The sequence below is a fragment of the Crocodylus siamensis genome, chromosome 5, assembly GCF_052110815.1.
Source record: "Crocodylus siamensis isolate JL-2025a chromosome 5, ASM5211081v1, whole genome shotgun sequence".
Classification (NCBI taxonomy): Eukaryota; Metazoa; Chordata; order Crocodylia; family Crocodylidae; genus Crocodylus; species Crocodylus siamensis.
In genome coordinates, this window is record NC_143399.1 from 10,203,961 (window position 1) to 10,222,833 (window position 18,873).

Sequence of the window (18,873 nt, forward strand, 5' to 3'; positions counted from 1 at the left end):
GCAGAACAGATGCCTTGTCTACATCAGAAAAGTACACAGGTTTAACTAAATTAAGTTATAAATCAGTCTATTTAAACTGATGCAAATTCCTAATGCCTCCAACTCGAACTGATTTAACCTTTGCTTATATCATTTTAGTTTAAGTTGGTAATTTATCAAACTAAATTGGCAGGATAAATAGGTTAAGAGGGTTTACACTGTGGGATTACATATAATTAACTACCTACATTTTGAAACTGGTTTAGTTAGGTCAGCGCAGGTTCTCTCATATAGACAAGGCCAAGTGTAAGAACAAGATAGCGAAGTAGATTAATACTAAGACTTGTTTTCCACCCTCAAGGTGCTACAAATCAAAATTTACTATCTTTGCAACTGGAAGTTAAACAGAATTTCACATTATTTATGGCAAAGGCTGCAAGTAATGTTGAAATAACATTTCACTACCTGAACTTAAAAAAGCTCCACTTTCTACTTCTGTTTCTTTTCCACTTTCTATTTCTGCCAAAATATTCCTGAATCACACACTTTTACTTTAATTAATATTAATATAAATTAATATAAAGTTACTTGAGCCAGTGGGCTGTGCACTTCATACCAGAATGTAAAAAATACTATATATCATGTATAAAGCCAGTGTAAATATATTTGGTAATGAAGTCAGATTCTGTTAGAACATTTTCAAGTGAATTAGATAATTCTGTCAAACTATTTAAATGTCTTAGCAAACCATTTGGGAAAATTGAGTTCTGCAGTTGGTATTGACTTTGGCAAAGGATGGTATAACATAGGTTTTTTTAAAAGTCTTTAAATCAAACTCCACATCTTCTGTCAAACTTGAGTAGACTATTTGTACTCTGCCTCATGTAGTTTTTGGCATCTTACATGTTTGATGACTCAATAATTACACTTTTTGATAGTAATCATTCTGGGCCATTCCAAAGACTTAAACTCTGGAATCCAATCTTGTCATCGCATTGATTCACAGTATAGAAATTCTTTACATGTACTTAAACATGGATGCTGAGAAAACTGATGAATGAGGGAAAGCGTTCACTATCAGTTAGTATACAGCTGCCAGAGGTTTAAAGCAATTCATAGAAAGAAAGATAGTTGAAGATGTTTATTTAGCTTTGTACTGCAGGTATTTTTATTGGAATAAAGGGGCAGTATTGTTAACTGAAAAAAGAAGCAGAATTCGGAAGCTCCAGGCATGAGATCAGGGCTGTCCAACTTCCAAGCGGCCGGGAGCTGAATACCCTGCAGCCTGCACCTGGGGGCTGGGGGACAGTATGCTTGTGGGCCAGACCAGGGCAAGACGTGGGCTCCCTGGCCTACGTGCCGCATGGACACCCCCCTGCACCGTGCAGGAGCCCTCCTGCCTGCTGTACTGGGCACCCAGGTGTCGTCCATCGCCTCCCTCCCACCCCACTGGATTGTGTGCTCGTCCCTGGGCCATACTGCACTGCTCTGCCCCACCCCCGGTCAGGAACTGGAAGGGCACAACTTCACCTCTTGCAGACTGCGTGTGGTCCGTGGCCACCGACTGGACAGCCCGGCATTCGATTATAAAGTGTTCTTGTTGATTTAAATTGGTAACAACCTCACACAAAACCATAAGCAATGGCATGATAAAATTGTGGGTTCCCTCTTCGCCATTTCAATGGCATGTATGCTCTTTATCTCAGCATGAATTAGTAATTAAACTGTATACATACAGAAACATAGCAAATGTGACTTACGGAATAGCTAGGGCAATGCCTAAAGTAACAAGTTTTATTTACTTTTTTAATCATAAAAGTTATTTGAAATGCTGAAAGTGTCCCAGTCACTATGTCATGAAACTGGATGCCCTACTTGAACATAAACAAAGAATACTTTCTCGTCTCCATTTCCCAATGTTTGGCTCATACTTGGAACCCTGTTATTGTCTCAGCCTTATATTATGCCATAAGAAATTAACTGTAGCGTTTCTGTAACCGCTCTGCAATACTTATACATATCAAGTCTTTGGGAAACAATAAATCAGCACAGTCTACTCACATATTCAGCAAAAATTGAAAAGGATTGAAAATGAGTCCAACGTACAACTTAGGCTGTGACCAAAGCAAGTGAAAAGTCATTGGCTCCTGGTAGTCATTAAACAATCAAAACTTATGTAGTGGATTCAACTTAGAAACTCAATTTGCTCAGCCTATTTCTTTTTACTCAAAGGAAGCTGACTTGCTCAGAGCAGAGAAGCATCACTGGGAGTAAATCTATTCACACCAGAATACTGATTTACAGAATCTGACCCTGAAAAACTGCTATCCTACTAGTCCGGCCTTAGCCTTTTAAATTATTTATTGATAATTATTAAATTATTATTAGATCCAAATGTTGCAATGTTACAAGTGTTATGATCCTTGAAAACAAACCTCAAATCCACCTGTGTGGCTGCAGGTCAAATGTTTCACACAATATGCCTTTGCACTGCGGATGCTGTTTTTCCATTAGGATTTTTGGCATTGAAGTCACATAGGGTCTGGTCCTAGTGTCAACACGCACAGAGCGAGTAATTGGACAGCGCACTGGGGACTTGCATGGGGTGAGTGAAAGACAAGGATCCTGCCCCTCTGGGGTGGCAGGCTCCTATTTCACCAGTTAAAATCGATCCTGTGGATCTTCATCATGGATTTACTGGCCCCATTATTACTGTTTGCTTCCACTTCCTTCTACAGGTACAGTGAGATAATGCTCCCTGACAGAAAAAAATAATATATTTGACATGTTTGTTTCGATGTACAGGCACCACCCAAGAACCTAAGGTGCAAAATCCCCTGCTTGAGAGGGGATTTGTGAGATCTGTGGGACTTCCTTAATGGTGCTTTGAGATCTTTGCAGAGAAATTGCTATAGAAATGCTGGACATTTAAAAATATATTAATACAACAAATATAATGAATGGATTAATATACCCGTCCCTTATTAGGGTTCTCAGTCTGAGCATTTATGGACCGCAGTGATAAGAAGTATAAAATTATTTTTAGAGAGAGCAATGGAGTGAGAGCCTGAAGTTCAGATACTAGTGACTCTTTAAAGCAAGCATCACCGTATTTCTCTATGGAACATATATGGCAATAAGTTTCCTTTTCTCAGCAATAGGAGCCCTGTGCACATATCCTGAGATATAAAAAGTCACCGAGGAAGATTTTTTAAAAAAAATATGGTTTTTTTAATAAAGTCTAAATGAAGCTTCATCACACTTGAAGTATTTAAAATGAGAAAGTCAGACCAGGTTTTAGTAGGATGGTATCATCAAGGCATTCAGCACAGCATAATGCCAGGTGATTACATCCTTTTTGGAGCACTTGCACTCATACGTACCCTTCCCTGGCGCTCTCCAAAGGTGGCTGATGGGGTGGGCTGGTGAGGGCTGATTCCAGTGGATGGTGTCTTGAGGGTATCTCATTGTTAGGTGACAGGAGACTTGGCGTTGGTCCGTTATGGTTGGCGCTGGAACCAGTGTACATGCCTGGGAGGCAAACAAACATCACATATGGCACACTACAATGAGCATCTGCAGGAGAATGAAGGTTTGTTTAACACCCCGTTAGGACACCGGCCTACCCCTGAAAACCACCTCCTTTTTTGTTTATTAAATAGGAAAAACAATGGTAGCTTATCAGATTCGACAGTATCTCTCCACACTGAAATGGTAATGGAGACCTACAAAAAGCCCTTGGCACTGGTTTGTAAAGTACCACTGTACTTCTTTGCAATCAGAAGCTAATCATATGTTAATCCTGCAACCCTGGTTTCAATTTGATGAGTGTGATTTTCCTCCCAATAGCACCAGTGTAAATTCCCCCCAGCCGCACTGAAGCCAACAGGGTAAAGCTCATGGCTTGCATCTGCATTTCTCTACTGTCCTGAGGCAACACATAAAACGACTATGCTAACTTTGGGTCAGGAAATTGCCCACGAATGCCACTGGCAGAGTTCCCCACATAGTGTGCCATCGTCAGGAGTGGGAACGGGACTCAGCTCTCTCCGGGAAAGGCCTCAGGCTCTGCCACTCACCCTGAGGGATCCTTTGGGATCTGCAGCAGGCGCTGGGGTCATCTGTGCACAGACCCTGTACACCCACCTCACCTCAGATCCCCAACAGCCCCGCTGGGCAATCAGCTGTGCTGCCACAGAGTCCCACTGCCTGTTGCTCGAGTGGTTGATCCCGGAAAGAATCTGCGGGATTTTGCCCATTGGCCTCTGGGTCTCACTGGGGCCAGAGGTTAAGGGCAGAAGAGAGAAGCTGCGTCTCTCTGGCTTGCACCGACTCTGCACCCCCGCGCCATGCAGATCCTGAACTGTGCCATGCTCCACAGGGTACGGGTATATCTCAGTGATGTGCAGACACACACGCTCCCCCTTCTGCACAGGGGAGGGCAGAACTGGATGCAGAAGACCCCACCATAACCAGAGCGGGGGTGCTGTGAGCTGGCCCAATGCCCCTTCCAAACCCAGGAGCCTTGGTCTTGCAAACTCTTGCCTCACACCACGTACTCCAGTGAACAGATTTTGTGAGTATAATGACACTTCCTGACTGCGCAAGGATTACTTGCACGGGACTGGATGTACAAGATCGCCTAGCAGCTGCTAAACCACATAATCCCTTAACGACTCAATCACTCCACACGCTGTGGATCCCAGAACCCCAAATGTGTTGTTTGCTGCACAGCAAATGATGTTGTTTTTGTATTTCATGTTTTTAAAAATCAGTTTAATTTGGAAATGAATCAACTGGCATTGTATTAACATTGAGCTAGACAGATTGAACCAATTTAAAAATACACGGTACCGTCTCGGATCTCAGTAAATTTAATTAAAAGTGGAATACGGATAGCTGTTAGGAGTCTCTCCCTCAGAAGCTAGGAAATTATACAGCAGGGCTGTCAACTGCAAGATGAGGCATATCCAGAAGAGAAGAAACTGGCTAAATATTTGCATATTGCCGAAGAGACAATGTGAGGTTTTCTTTAAAGTTATAACGGGTTTACGTGGCACGCTAGGAGGTCCCAGATGGGCCACTGAATGGATTACAACAATATGCATGGGAGTTCAGACAGGTCCCGATTCTGCGGCCACTTTGGGATCATAAAAAATAGAGCTGGCAAGGACTCCGGAGGTCATCCAGTCCAGACCTCTGGGCAAGCGTGAGTAACTTAAAACACATGGGAGCCTCAAGCTATGTTCCCTGCAGCAACTTCTCTGGTCTTTGGATCAGGCCCATGAAAAGCTCCACTGAGCTGAGTGGGCTCAAACGCACGTGTTTCTAAGAAAAAAACATAGTCGTCAAACTCACTTGACTACCATCGTGCACATTATTATTATGCGAAAGAGACTTTACTGTGAAGTCATGGCAGCACATTTCTACCAAGCATCAACTCACGGCTTAAACAGAACCCCATCCTTTCATCCAGCAACAAGTGACAGGACTACTTGTCTGTCCATCCCTGCATCAGAAGTGTGTGCGTTCGTGGGTGCACTTTGTTGGCTAATTTTGTCTTTGGCGCAAGACCATGGCTGGCTACCCAAGTTATGTCATCAACATTCAAATGATCTATCTAAGGGAAAGAAAATGCTTAGTTTCACACATGTCCCACAGCCTGTACTTAATCACAAACATCATTTGATTACACATCTATTTTTAAAAATGCCATTTATACCCATTTCTGTGCTGGCGCCTAGCTCCACACTCTAAGGGCATATTTATTTGGCGTTATTCTGATCAGTTGGTGCATTTTATTGAAGGCTAAATATATGCAAACATACTCGGATGCGTAAAGAAAGCCTTTGCAGAACTGGTGCCTTTCTGATGTTTTTGGTAATGATTTCGGAAGGGATCCAATCCAAGTTTTGACACCGTTAATATGAAGAGCAAGAGAGGGATCTGCCAGATTTGTTTCGGCTTAATTAGACATATGCATGTGAGTTTTAGTTTTTCCCTGATATTGGATTACTACTGGCTGGTTTAACCAGAGTTGAAGAGTTTCTCCCTGCAACACCACTTAAATAAAACGTTGAGTAGTTTATACCCATGTATGCATGCTTGAGGTTGCTAATAAGACTAAGTAGAGGCAAATTGATTCAAGTCTCTTTTGTATAATCAACAAAACACCATAAAGTCTACAGATACTCCACTACCATTGCAGACATTGGAGGGCAGGCCCATGGGTAGTTTCAAAGTTCTGTCTTTCAGGCTGTGAAATCAGGGAAACCAAGTTGGCTGTCATTTTTGCATTTGTGGGGTTGCCACCCAGAGCTCTCCCTGTGGCATTACATACAAGTAGCATGGGAAGTAATGCTACTCCATGTGGACTCTGCAAGGTACCCTTCTGGATAGATGATCCGAAGCTCAACAGCAGCATCTGTTCCTCTAAGATAAAAGAGTGGAAACAACTACAGCAAGATTCAGTTCACCTTTTCCAGGGACTGCAGATGAGTCCAAAACCTCTTGTGAACAATACGATGAATAGCTGCTGACAGATCTAAAAGAAGAAGCGTGGATGCATAATGCTTGTCTACTGCCAGAGGGCAATTACCGACCAGGCTGCCTTGTCTTGGTATCTAAGGCCGGACTAAAAGGAGCACCGCAAGTCATATGGCTCCAGATGTGAGGACAGGTTTGTCAGCGCTGTCCCAGACACCTTTTCCAATAAAGGAAGATTAGTGGCAAGAGGACAGTTAAGGAGACTGTCATGATCCTGCTGTGGGTCTCACTCCACTGTATAATATACCCGTTTTCAATTATGCAGTTGGTGGTCTCTGAAGATAAGCCAGGGCCTTGAGCTAGCAGCCGATCACAACTAGCTCCTATGGCTTAGCATTAGGGTACATCTGCGGGATTACGAGGGGCAAAATGCTGGCAGGGCTGTGAATAACCAGCACAGTTCTCTTTCCAGGGCTTTCAAACTGGCACCTTCCTGTCAATAATCCACTCGAAGAAAGATAGCTCTATCTGACCGGGGCATTTTACTTCTCAAGCCCAAGCTTGGCTCAGGAAGGTTTTCTGGGTCCCATATGTGTGTGCTGTCCCTTAACCCATGTGTACACCACACCAGCCGTGTCATTCAGGAGGGTGTTCCTGACTACTCCCGCCTGGCAGTATCTCCACCTTGGCAGCCACAAACCTGGAAACACGGCATTGAAGCTTCTGCAGGGATGTTCCCCTATGATTGCTCTCCAGGCCTTGGTCTCTGTTGTCCTGGACAGTCTTACTGGGTTTAAAGTGTGTGAGCAGAAGCAGTTCTGGGTGGGACAGGCCCAGGAACCTACCTGCTGGGACCTACTGCCATTGTGGTATCGTCATAGCCATGCAGTCTGAACTATTTCAGTTCTTTGGTGAGTGCAGACCGAGGAAAGGTCGTTCTCTTAGCAAGGGCTGCATGCAAGAACAGTGCCTGAACCTGAGAAGTGTCCTCCACACCCTTTCAAATATTGAATAAAAGTCAGAGCTTGGGACAGACATTCAAAAAGACTGAGCTTGAATTGATTCAATCTTTGCAAGTTAGTCTAACCTGGCTAGGCTAAATCAGTTTGTAACCAGATAGACATCCCAGAAAATGCAGGCACATGCCTGCAATGGCTCAGGCTAGAAGCTAGGGGGTGCTAGTGGAGCCCTCCCTTCCCTTGCACAGGGCTGAGCAGTGGGGGTGGGGTGTGGCTAGGCCCTGGCAGGACACTGTGATTAGGGAGGGGTCCCCCCCTTGATAACAGAGCATTTATCAGCTCTGTTATCAGCATTTAACACCCCATCAGAAAACAAAGCCTCTGCTCATTACAAGCTCTTCTTAAACAGCCTTTTCCAAAGGAAAATGCATACCAGCCTCTAGCTTCTTTACTATTCATTCCATCCAGGAACAGCACACACCAACTGCAGATGCTTCCTCAGCCTGACAAAGGGTTTTTAAACTCAAAAGCTTGCTAAGAAACATTTTTCCAACTCCAACTATTTAGTTGGTGCCAGAGTAATAAAAAACAAAATGATACATGGCAGATTTACCCAAAGCCCCTGCTCCCCACCTTGTGGCTGCCTTTTCCAAAGGAAGGAATGCAGGGACATTACCATCTCGAGCTGTTGATATCACCCAAAGAACCTTCCAAAAAGGAATGCAGGGACATTACTCTAAGTGTTGAAAAAGCCATACTGTCCTCTGCCTTACACAGCATTAGCTAGCAAACCACATGCTGGCTACAGTCTGTGCTGTGGGAGAGAGGAGGAAGGGATCTCTGCTTAAGTGTGAGTGGCGAGGGAGTGGGGGGGCACAGGGAAGCCAGCAGACCCTGCTGTGCCTGCAAGTCTTTGCCGGAGCTCCAGCCAGGGAGCAGACAGGAGGGGTCAGCTCTGCTGTGGAGCAGAGAGCCCTGCCCAGGCCAGAGACCATGCCGGGATGCTGGGGTGTCTGGTTTAGTTTAAACCAGCAAAGGGTCTGGGACAGACATTGCATAAACCAGTTTGACCCAAATTCAGTTAAGTCTGATACTACATTCAACCAGGTTTATCTCAAACCAGTTTCAGCCATTTTCAAACTGGTTTATGTGCACTGAACATCTGTTCTGTTACAGGTTTAAACCAGTTTCTGACCACTTAAACCAGTGTTATGTGTAATGTCTGTCCCTAGCCCCTTTTTTCTTTCCAGTCCTCCCCACCATCATGCCTTCTTTTGCCAATGCAAAACATTCCCCTCTGTGCAGAGTATCATGTGAAAACCTTACAAATGACTTAAGCCTGCTCTTGCGATCCAGCATTTGGGACGGTGCACCTTAGGCTTCTTAACACATTAAGTACTTTGGTTTATAAATACATGTCATCAATCAAAATTTTAAATGGTTTAACCTTTCACCTTAACATCTGTTACCAAAACAGTGCTCTGAGCATCTGTGATTAGGGCCTTTTTAGAACCTGGGCCAAGTAAGAGCAAAGAACAATTATAAAAATGCAAGCCCAGAGGAAAACAGAAAGAAAACTTGAATGGAGACAGAAGCAGCATGTAAAACACCCTTCGCTTGCAAAGTTGCTCAGTCTGTGGGTACACTGTTCTGTGGTATCACTGAGGCCGAGACTCTGTAACAGTGAAGCAATATTGCAATAGAGGAGGAAAATTAAGGAGTAAGCTCTGAGCATCTCTGGACCGTGGGTTCCTCTTCATATCACACAGCATTCCTTTTCCCTTCCTATCTTCCACAGGCCTGAGCACAAACCTTGCTTTGAAGCTGGACACAAGGCATGGGAACTTTTTTTAAGCATTTCATTTCTGTGTTGCTGGCTTTCATCCCTGACATATTTAAAAAATGCTGCAGCTTTAACTTGGAAGAAAAAGAAAAGTCCACAGTAATCCAAGTAATCCCAGTGGCACGGTGCTCAGCACATTAATATCGTGGTTTCTTTGAAAAAATAAAAGAACATTTTCAAGTGGAATCAAAAGGACATTATACGGTGTATTTGCCCATACAGGGCACACGATAGCGTGGTGTAGCCTGATTCATCCTGAAATATTACACTTATTTAGTGGACAGCGAGCAAGTCATTGCTGCACACACAATGTGACAGTGTGGCTGTCCTTTTCCTTGGATCCTGTGAAGTTCACCATTACATTGTGTAAGCTCTAGATGATGAAGGAAAGAGATTTTTGCCTCTGTAACGGCAAGCCAGGATTACATGAGGTCACATGCAATTCATTGTGAAAGTCTCTCTCAATCCTGGATCAGGCACCAGGGCTGACCTGAAGCCCAGTACATCAGGGAAAGAATTATGAGGCCTCCACAGCCTGGAGAAACAGGAGCCCGAAGTCTAGGGTTTTGTGCTGCTGAAAACCATTTAGGGACTTAGGCTGTTCTTGGGATAACTCACTGCAGCCCATCCTGAAGAGGTGTCATGCTCCGTCAGCGTCCGAGGAGATGCAGGTGCATGATGGGCATGGGGAAGGCATGATTGGGCCTCGCTGGGTTCTCAGCAGGTGTGGTGGCCAACCCCAGGGGTGCTGGGGGGTCCCTAGCAAGTTTGAAGGGCCCAGGAGAGAACTTTTTAAAATTAAATGTGGGATTCTTCACCATCCATGCAGTCATTTCATCTCCTTACAAGTCTCAGTGAAGGTGTGCAGTCATCCCGTGAGTGTCTCAATGGCATCATCAGAAAGAAGGATCACTTTCATTTCCCATCAAGTCCTACTTTCAGGAAGTCGAATAATGTAACTATTTAAAATAGACTCAAAATAGGTATCTAAGTATTCACCTGAGACACATTTTTAAATTTGGACTGGAATAAAGAAAGTGAATCCTTATAAATTCAGTACTTTTCAGCGTCGTTCTAATAAAACTCTATGTTTTAGGGCTGTGGGAAGCTTCGGTCCCTGATTTGATTTGGTGGAGATTCAGGCCGATTCGGTGGCTGAATCCCCAAATCCAAATTGAATCAGGAGACTGACTCTTTATTCACCCTGAATCAAATCAGAACCCTCCGAATCGATTCGGAGAGATTCGGAGAGATTCAGTGGTTCAGGCATAGAGACAGCTTTAAATGTTTCTCCGCATACCTCCTCGTAGCAGGTGGCTCATGAATGCTGCGATGCTGGGGCACATGGAGCGTCCCGGAGGAGTGCAGGGGGCTCCCCAGCACGCTCAGCAGCAGACCCAGAAGTGGACCAGAAGCACTTCTGGTCCACTTCCGGGCCCATCGGGGAGCATGCAGGGGACCCCCTGTGCTCCCCTGGCTCGGCAAGTGGTGTCTCCTGGGTCTGGGGGGGGCACCTGGGGTCCCTCCACGGCTGCTAGCCAAGCCAGTGGGACATGAGGGGCCCCCCAGTGCACTCCCCAGTGCACCTGGAAGTGGACTGGAAGTACTTCCAGTCCACTTCTGGGTTAGCCGCTGAGCACGCAGGGCCACCCCCCCCCCACACACTCCTGTGGGATGCTCCATCCAGCATTACACCATTCACAAGCCACCCCTGGTATCTCAATGTATGTAGAAAAAACATGTGCTATGCTTATGGCCGAATCACTGATTCTCTGAATCAGCATCAACTCTTCAGATTCAGATTCAGCCGAATCGAATTGGGGCTAGTGATCCAAATCAGTGAATCGAATCACTGTTCCCAATTCAGGGCAAATCTGAATCGAATATGGCCCATTTCACATGCCCTTGGCATGTTTATGAAGAGTCATGAGGACTGTTCTTGGTGTCCAAGGAACTTTGCACTAAGCATTCCTGCGGTCTAAGCCCCGTTTGCCCTGGCCTCCCTTGTGCCTTAAAGCAATTTAGGGCCTCAGCAAAACAAAACCAATTTAAGAACTGATCTACTACCACAGTGGCAAACTTATTTTATAGATGCTGGTTTAATTTGCATTTGAAATTATTAAAATTGCACTAAAATCACTTAGATGAATATAATAAATCTGTCTACCTTATTTCAAGTGGTTTAGGCCCATCTCTCTTAAAACAGTTCACCACCATAACTAGATTGACCTGGACCCCAGTGCAAGTTTGGTGATTTAGATCAAGATTAGCTTCTCAAATGCTATAGCCTAGGGTCAGGGCATTCTGCTGGGAAGTGGAAGTGGTGGGTTTAAATCCTTTCTGGTAGAGCGGGTGTCTAGATCCCAGGTCTCCTATCTTCCTGGGTGAGACTATGATACAAAAGATGGGGAGGGGGTACCAGTACCACCATGCCACTTAGGTGCTACCCTCATAAGATGTTCAGTGTTCTGGATCCTGGGATGAAGGTGCTTCATATGCTGCACTGACTCAGACACCTATGCTCCAGAGGGTATCGGGGTTCAGATATACTCCTGGCACTTACTGTTTTACATTGGCTTGCTTTAGACAGCTTTCTGCTCAGCTTAAGGGCTCTTGGGCTCATGTTTCATGGATGCTTCCATTGACTGCACTGGGGGCCTAGATGCCTCACTCTTTTTTTTTGAACCTGCCCACCTAATTGTTGGGTGTTGTGATGCCTAAGTTGAAGGTGCCTAAGGAACCAATATGGATTTTGCCCATGGTGTAAATAAAACAAGAGCAGATGCCTCAGTTCCATGGATAACGCATTAGCTTCATTGTTGTTCTGATGGTCAGACTTCATACTGACACAAGGATCCCCTGAGCTTCACTGACGATCAGAGCCCAGTAGCCATGGCACAATTCCAAGGGTGGGAAGAGGGGTATAGAAAAGCTCAGGCTCATCTCAGTTTCGGTTATCTTAAAAAGGAGTAGGGTCCAAATCCTCAAAAGGTATTTAGGGACCTGACTTCCATAAAAACCCAAGGGGAAGACCTGGTCCTCCATTCCAAGTGCTTTTCCCCACAAAGGTACTCTGAAAGGTTTCCCTGCAGCTAGAGAACAGTCTGCGCATTGTGGCTGCCAGTCTCCTGGCACTGCCTGGTGCTTGCACTGACTCCTCCACAGGAAAAAGCAAATGGGAAAGAGCTCTCTGCACCCATACGCTTCTGGGAACTCACCAATGCAACGCCCCCTGTGTTAACAGGAGAGATGGGCTTGCAACAGAAGAGACTCCTACACTTCAGATAACACACACACAGCACACCAAAGTCCATGGGAATTTACAGAAGGGTGCCTTCTTTTGTCCAACCATTACAAAAATAAAGGAAATTAAACAAAATGTTATTAAAGCAAGGCGTCTTCTGTATAAAATTCAGGTTGCCGCTGTAGGTCTAGTCACTTCTATTCAGGTAACCCCTGATTATCATAGACTTTACTATTCTGCAAGCTCATTTGCTCCCTTGCAGTTCCCGGTGAAATGAGGTGCTATTTTGGAGCGGAACAGTGGCCCTGTCTCTGAATACATTTCCCTTTGTTAAACTCCTGCGGTGTTATAACTGAGCCGCTGCATTCATGTAGTGCAAAGACCAACACAAACTTCAAAGCAAACAGAACAAGGATAGCCTAATGGTCAAACCTGTTGAATACCAACAACTTCATCCAATGTTAATGGGAGCTGCAGGCCTCTGCGTGTTTGAAAACTCAGACTTAACTTTTGGCACACAAAAAGATGTCCTCCTATTTTTCAGCCTAGTGGCTTGATTTTCCACAGTGAAAAATTAGGCCTAAGATCTTTAATACATCTGAATTCATAACACAGATGACATTGTATTTATTAGAAATATTCTTACCTGCTATTAAGTCATGGTGACCTACAGATCGCCCACATTTCCCATCCAAAATGTGTTGTGAAGATGTGTGGAGTTGCTGCATAGCTAAGCATTCACTTAGTACATCTTGTTCGATATCAGTACATGAATGTAGCTATAAGTGGAGGATAAAACAAAGAGATTTTATTTCAAAGTAAACCAAAGTGTAGCTAATTGAATGCATATGTCTGTTTGCTTATTGCTTATGTATGGAAGGAAGGAACAAAATGGCATTCTTAGGAACTTAATGTAATTGAGGATATACGTACTACTTAGCATTTCTAATTAGAGATCATTTGGGTTTTCTTAAGCACACAAGTTAAGTGTGCTAATCTTAAATCAACAGCATTTTGGTTCAGAAACATAATGTACCCTGTGTTTCTTCAGACTTTATGGAGTAATTTATCTGCATATTTCTAGGCTCTCTGTAGCTCCTCGGGTTCTCTGGAGAAAGGATTGCACATTTTTTTTTTCGTAACTGCGACACTTGGAAAGACATTTGATAGGGAAGAAAAGTGTTCGTGCTTATCAGATTAGAGCTGGCGGAAGACTGCGCTGTCAGTAATGAGTCAGAGGTATCACTGACGTGTCAGCTGTTTTCCATGTAAATTAATCCTTTGGCAAAAGTGTCTGAAGCATGCTCTTGAAAACCACAATGTCGATCATATTAAAAGCAGCAGGAGAGGAGAATTAAGAAAGAAAAGCATTTCTAATTCTCTTTCAAACATGCTGATGTTGCCAAACTTTTGTCATAATAGACGCTCACATTACACAAGCAGCCATCACGTTCTACGGCCATTAATAAATAGTTATTGTTTTGAAGGTTACAGTTTTGCATGCTGCTCTCTCCTGGGTTTAGTTATTTTAAATGAAAGGTTCAAGCGAGCCTATTTTGAGTTTTGTTATAGAGGCATTTGTTAGTTCAAGATATGTATCTAACACTGGATCACAATCTGCAGCTGAAGCCAATAAAACTTTAACTACTACTAAATTAACTTCTAGCATCTTTATATGTTTGTTCACCTAAAACAGCAGAGAAAGATCTAACATTGCCGTTGCGGTGTTTCTCAAAGGTACGGCCTAACTATTCCAGGCTCCTTTGATGTAAATCTTGGCTCAGAGCACTTTTTTATATCAAAGATGTTGCCTTTTGGTAGCATGTGCGCAGACCAGCTTGTTCATTTTTCTGTCTTGGCTAAGTCCGTTCCAGTTAGGGCACAGCAAACGCTGATAAGAGCAGACAGCTCTGCTTTGCTGAGTCATAAATGGAAATAATGAAACAAGGATAAACACCCCCTCCCCTCCTTTTTTGACATGTCCCTTGCATTTGAGACCGGAGATGCAGTTTCAGTTATACTGAACTACACTTGCAGTGGCACAGATTTATTTCTACCATATTTTAAAGTAATATGCTTATTTTGCCTTTACTGATGAGTCTTACTTTGATTCCTTTTTACAGCACCTACAATTTACACCCGCCACTATTGCAAGAGGTGGATTTAAAAAAAAAAATCTGAATAGCTCTGAGAGCTGCGTGAATATAACTCCTAATGCTACGGATGCTTGGATATGTGCTTTGAATGCAAAGGATTTCTCCCGTGCTTAAAGTTAAGCATGTCCACGAGTCTCTGTAGGGTTGAAGCCAATGCAACTGAATCATCAAAACACTACTAATAGTGAAATCATCTTCCCAATGGGAAGCAAGTCCAAAGAGGAGACAGGAAATGCTTCGTGTGGAGCTAACAGATCCCATGTGATCTGGCTGCCAGCACAAACTGGCAAAGATAACTACATCTCTGTTCAAGGTCCTGACATCAGGGTGAGTCAGCACGAGAACTCTGCCTCTATTCCTGATGCCCTGTTACAGGCCCTGCAAAAGCACACCAAGAAACTGGAAGCAAAACAACAGAACTACCGGGGAAGAGGAAAGGCTCTTGCGCCTAATCTGTGCTGCTCGGCTTCAGGGTGAGATGGGTTGCAGCAAGAGTGTTTGCACAGGACACAGTACAGACAGTGCGCCGCCAACACCCAGGAGTACACTGCTGGTGACGGCACTGGAAGCAGTCCTCCTCCTGCCGGTCCTTTCCTTCCGCTATCACCCCACACGCTACAACCCCTGAAACTGCAGCCCTCGTGCAGGGAGCTATGGGTGAGCTCACATGCAGAGGGATGTTACTTCATGTCCCGTCAGCAGAACGTGCTTGCTATTGCACTGTCCTCCCACCATTCGTAGCGGGTACAGAGGAAAGGGGCAGGTCATTGAAGCCTCAGTCCTTAGAAGGCAAACTTCCCTCCTGAATTCAGGTCAGGACACTTGACCAACACAGCCCAGAGCGAGGCATCCCTGATGTTGCCCGCTTATCATCACCTGCCTGCCTCACCTTCTTCCTCCCTGGTCTTCCTGACTCCCCCTTCCTTCTCCTGGTCCATTTAAAATTTCCCAGCTGAGATAACCTTTACTCCGAGATGGCTTTTTCTCTCCTTGAGCCTCTTCACAAGCTCCTGTGCCTCACTGCGCCTGGTCCTTTCCCAGTCCCTGCTTGTACCCACTCCTGTATCTAAGCATGCTGTCACCTCCCCTCTGCTCTACCCTGTTTTTAATGCTCTCCTTGCTATCATATTGATGATCTCTTGCCATTAGGTAGGCAACTGGCATGCTGTGGCTGTTCCCCCCTGTAGCAATCCCACCTGCCTCGCTGTTCCCATTGCATTCCCGTCCATCCTCCTTGCCATAGTACTCACTTGTACTTTCCTGTCCCTTGTAAGGGCTTCAGGGATGTGATCATGTTTTTATTAACTCTATATGTGGACAAACTCCTGGCACAACTGGGCTTTGATTTCTGACTGTGCCCATAACACCAACAACAATGAATTTGGGATTAAGCCTGTAAGAATCCTTTTTTGGGCACTTGTCTGGCTGTAAGACTAGTGAATGCATAATACATGTGAACGCAGTCTGGGTTTCAAGTGACTTATAAGTGCATTTAAAATACAGATGTGAGTGAAGGCTTTTTTTTCTCTGACTTATTAAAAATGTTATATCTTTCTTGACATTTGGGGTGTTTATACACGTGCTCTGGGAGCGGGGTGGGAGGGCGCTTTAATCAGGAGTGGCTCCAAGAGCCGCTCTAATTAAAGTATCTGGAAGGTCTTGTGTATCAATGTCCCTGCAGTTCAAAATGGCAACAGAGGTGCTTTATCTAAAACTTATCCAGGAGTTTTAGATAAAGTGCCCCCACTGCTATTTTTTTAAGTGCAGGGATGCTGATACCGAGATGCTGGAGGCTGCTGGAGTGCGGTAATTACCTCACTCCAGCAAACTCGATTAATCAAGTCTGCTCCAACGCCCTGTAACTACAGCACAGCGGAGCAGCCTTGCTCTCGTGTAGAGATGCCCCTGTATTTTAAATGAACTGCTGAAGCAAGTGATCCATTTGATTTCTGAAGAGTTGGGTGGGAGGGAGAACCAAATCTGAACCCTTATGTTTGAAAGATGAACAGGATGGAATTTGATAGATGAGCCTAAATTAAAAGTGCGGAAGAAGTCAATCTACAGTGGGAGGAAAAAATGGCATCCAAATCCACTGCCGAAATATGAGAGACTGATTAATAGCGGCGCTTAAAAGTCAACAGGAAAATTAACTCTAGTTTGATGTTTTTTCAGCAGTACTGCAGCAAAATCCTCGTTTGAAATCCCCCCCCATAACTCATGGGCACATTAAAAGCAAACGTATTGACAAAATGTTGGGAAGTGGGCGCTTGATCATGCCACATATTTGATGGATGGCCTTACCTTCTTACGCACCTGCTGTTCTTTGGCAGAATGAGCTTTCACATGTTTGCGCAGGGAACTTGGATCCGTGTAGCGTTTGGAGCACCCAGGAATCTGACAGGCATATGGTTTCTGTAAACACGTGGAAGAGAGAAACCTTTCAGCTTTCTAAGCGCCCGCCTTATAATATGAAGTCTGTGTTGAACCGTTAGCATACAAAACATCGAGGGACTGGAACTGATGTGATTGTAAAACACAAGCTGTGTGCTCGGCTTGCAACTTCCAGTTTTGCAAATACTGCTCTGTACAAGCAAGCCAGATGCGGTGCGCACGGGACAGCAGCCGCCATGGTCTGGGGTTCTGGACTCAGTTCAACTGCTGAGAGCCGGCCACGCGAACTCCGACTGGACTGGGGCCAATCAGAGATGAGGAGCGAATGGTCGGGTTTTGAGACCATCAAGATATTTCTAATTATGAACAAGTCTAAAAAAATGATACTTTATCTATGTTATCAACCTTGCATGCAACCACTCGCTGTGGGACTAGTGCTCTAAAGATCGGTTGTGTAACTAAAGGAGGCCTGGCTCCTGGCTATGATTTCCCAGGGGTTTTTCACTGGCAATGCCACATATATTGTGATGCATAACTCAAGGCAGAATATACCATGAACGCTGAGGTTCCTTCGTGCATTGCTCATATTTCAAACACCCCCACAAAGACTTTATTTGCACACAAGTCATAGTCCCACAAACAGCCGGCATCAGCTCACGAATAGTATAGAAAAATCAATGTGTGCAGTAGAAAACAGCATAGCTGACCTGGTCAGGGAAAGGCTTTTCTAACTATGACTATCTCCCAGATGCCACCTCTTCTACCAGATACAACATGGAGATCTTCTACTGAGGAGATAAACCTATTTTAGAGGGCCTGTCCCAACGGGTCTCTTAGATATAATAGAAACCCCACCTCTGCCCTATCAATGGAAGGAATGGCCCAGTCTAGCTCAGTAGGCAAGCTGCTTCCTGTTTTACATTCGGCGTTAAAGCTAGAGTGATTTAGCTTACCTATTAAGTCATAGTCGCGTTGTGACAGCTTATGCTAATGTAGACCCACTGTGTCTGTCCACACCCTGAGTCACATCTTCAGTCTTTGTAAAAAGAAACCAGCAAGGGTAAAGTCGCCTGTGGTGCAAAGAGTCAGTGCAAGGCCATCTGCGCTATTCAAGCCTCATGACAAGGCTGGATGTCGTGGAGGGTAGTGAGACTAGAGCTGGTAGCAGGGCAGAAATACAAAGGCGGGGCTGTGCTCACAGAGGGGTGCTGGAGGCAGGATTCAGTGGCCCACCCTGCAGCAGAAAAGGCCGAGGCCCCCAGCAGCCCTATGTCTAGAGCTGCTGAACCGTGCTCACGTGCAGCCCTGCGCTTGATTTGAACAAGCTCCACCTTGGTGCAAGTAAAATGAGTTCCACCGGCGCCGGAGGAGCAAGGATACTCTCTCCCGTCTCCAGCACAGGTAACTCTCCTAGCTTGGCTTTTGCCATGGAGATAAATAACCCTTACAACATGACCTGGTCCTTTCAGCTAGTTCATCAAATCAGCCCACTTGGCAGCTCGCTGACACTGTTTACAGATTCCCTTTTAGGAGAAGGCAAATGATGGATTGTCCTATATTCAGTGTCTTAAAATCAATCCCAAATGTACTCAAAAACAAATAAGCAGTCCATATAAACCCCTTTTTCTTTGTAGGTGCCTCCAGAGAATAAGTAGTCCTGTTCCATCTACCAGCAGGAAATTTCCAAAGGAATAATAGACCCATTCACCAACTCCAGGCTAACACAGAACCTACCCAGCAACGTACACAGGGAAATAGTTTTATTGCAAGCGCCTGGGACACCGAGAGAACCGACACCTGAGGAAAGACTATGGA

General features: G+C 44.7%; 1 protein-coding gene across 1 annotated transcript in view; it reads right to left on the bottom strand.

Moving 5' to 3' along the window:
* Positions 1 to 18,873, bottom strand: part of GLIS1 (GLIS family zinc finger 1) — a 298,478-nt gene that overhangs the window by 34,668 nt on the left and 244,937 nt on the right. Inside the window, exons 6-8 of the mRNA XM_090048455.1 lie at positions 16,969 to 17,079; positions 13,158 to 13,290; positions 3,363 to 3,510 (exon numbers count right to left, since the gene is read on the bottom strand). Of these exons, the coding sequence (XP_089904581.1) occupies positions 3,363 to 3,510; positions 13,158 to 13,290; positions 16,969 to 17,079 (392 nt within the window). The remainder of the gene's footprint in view (positions 1 to 3,362; positions 3,511 to 13,157; positions 13,291 to 16,968; positions 17,080 to 18,873) is intronic.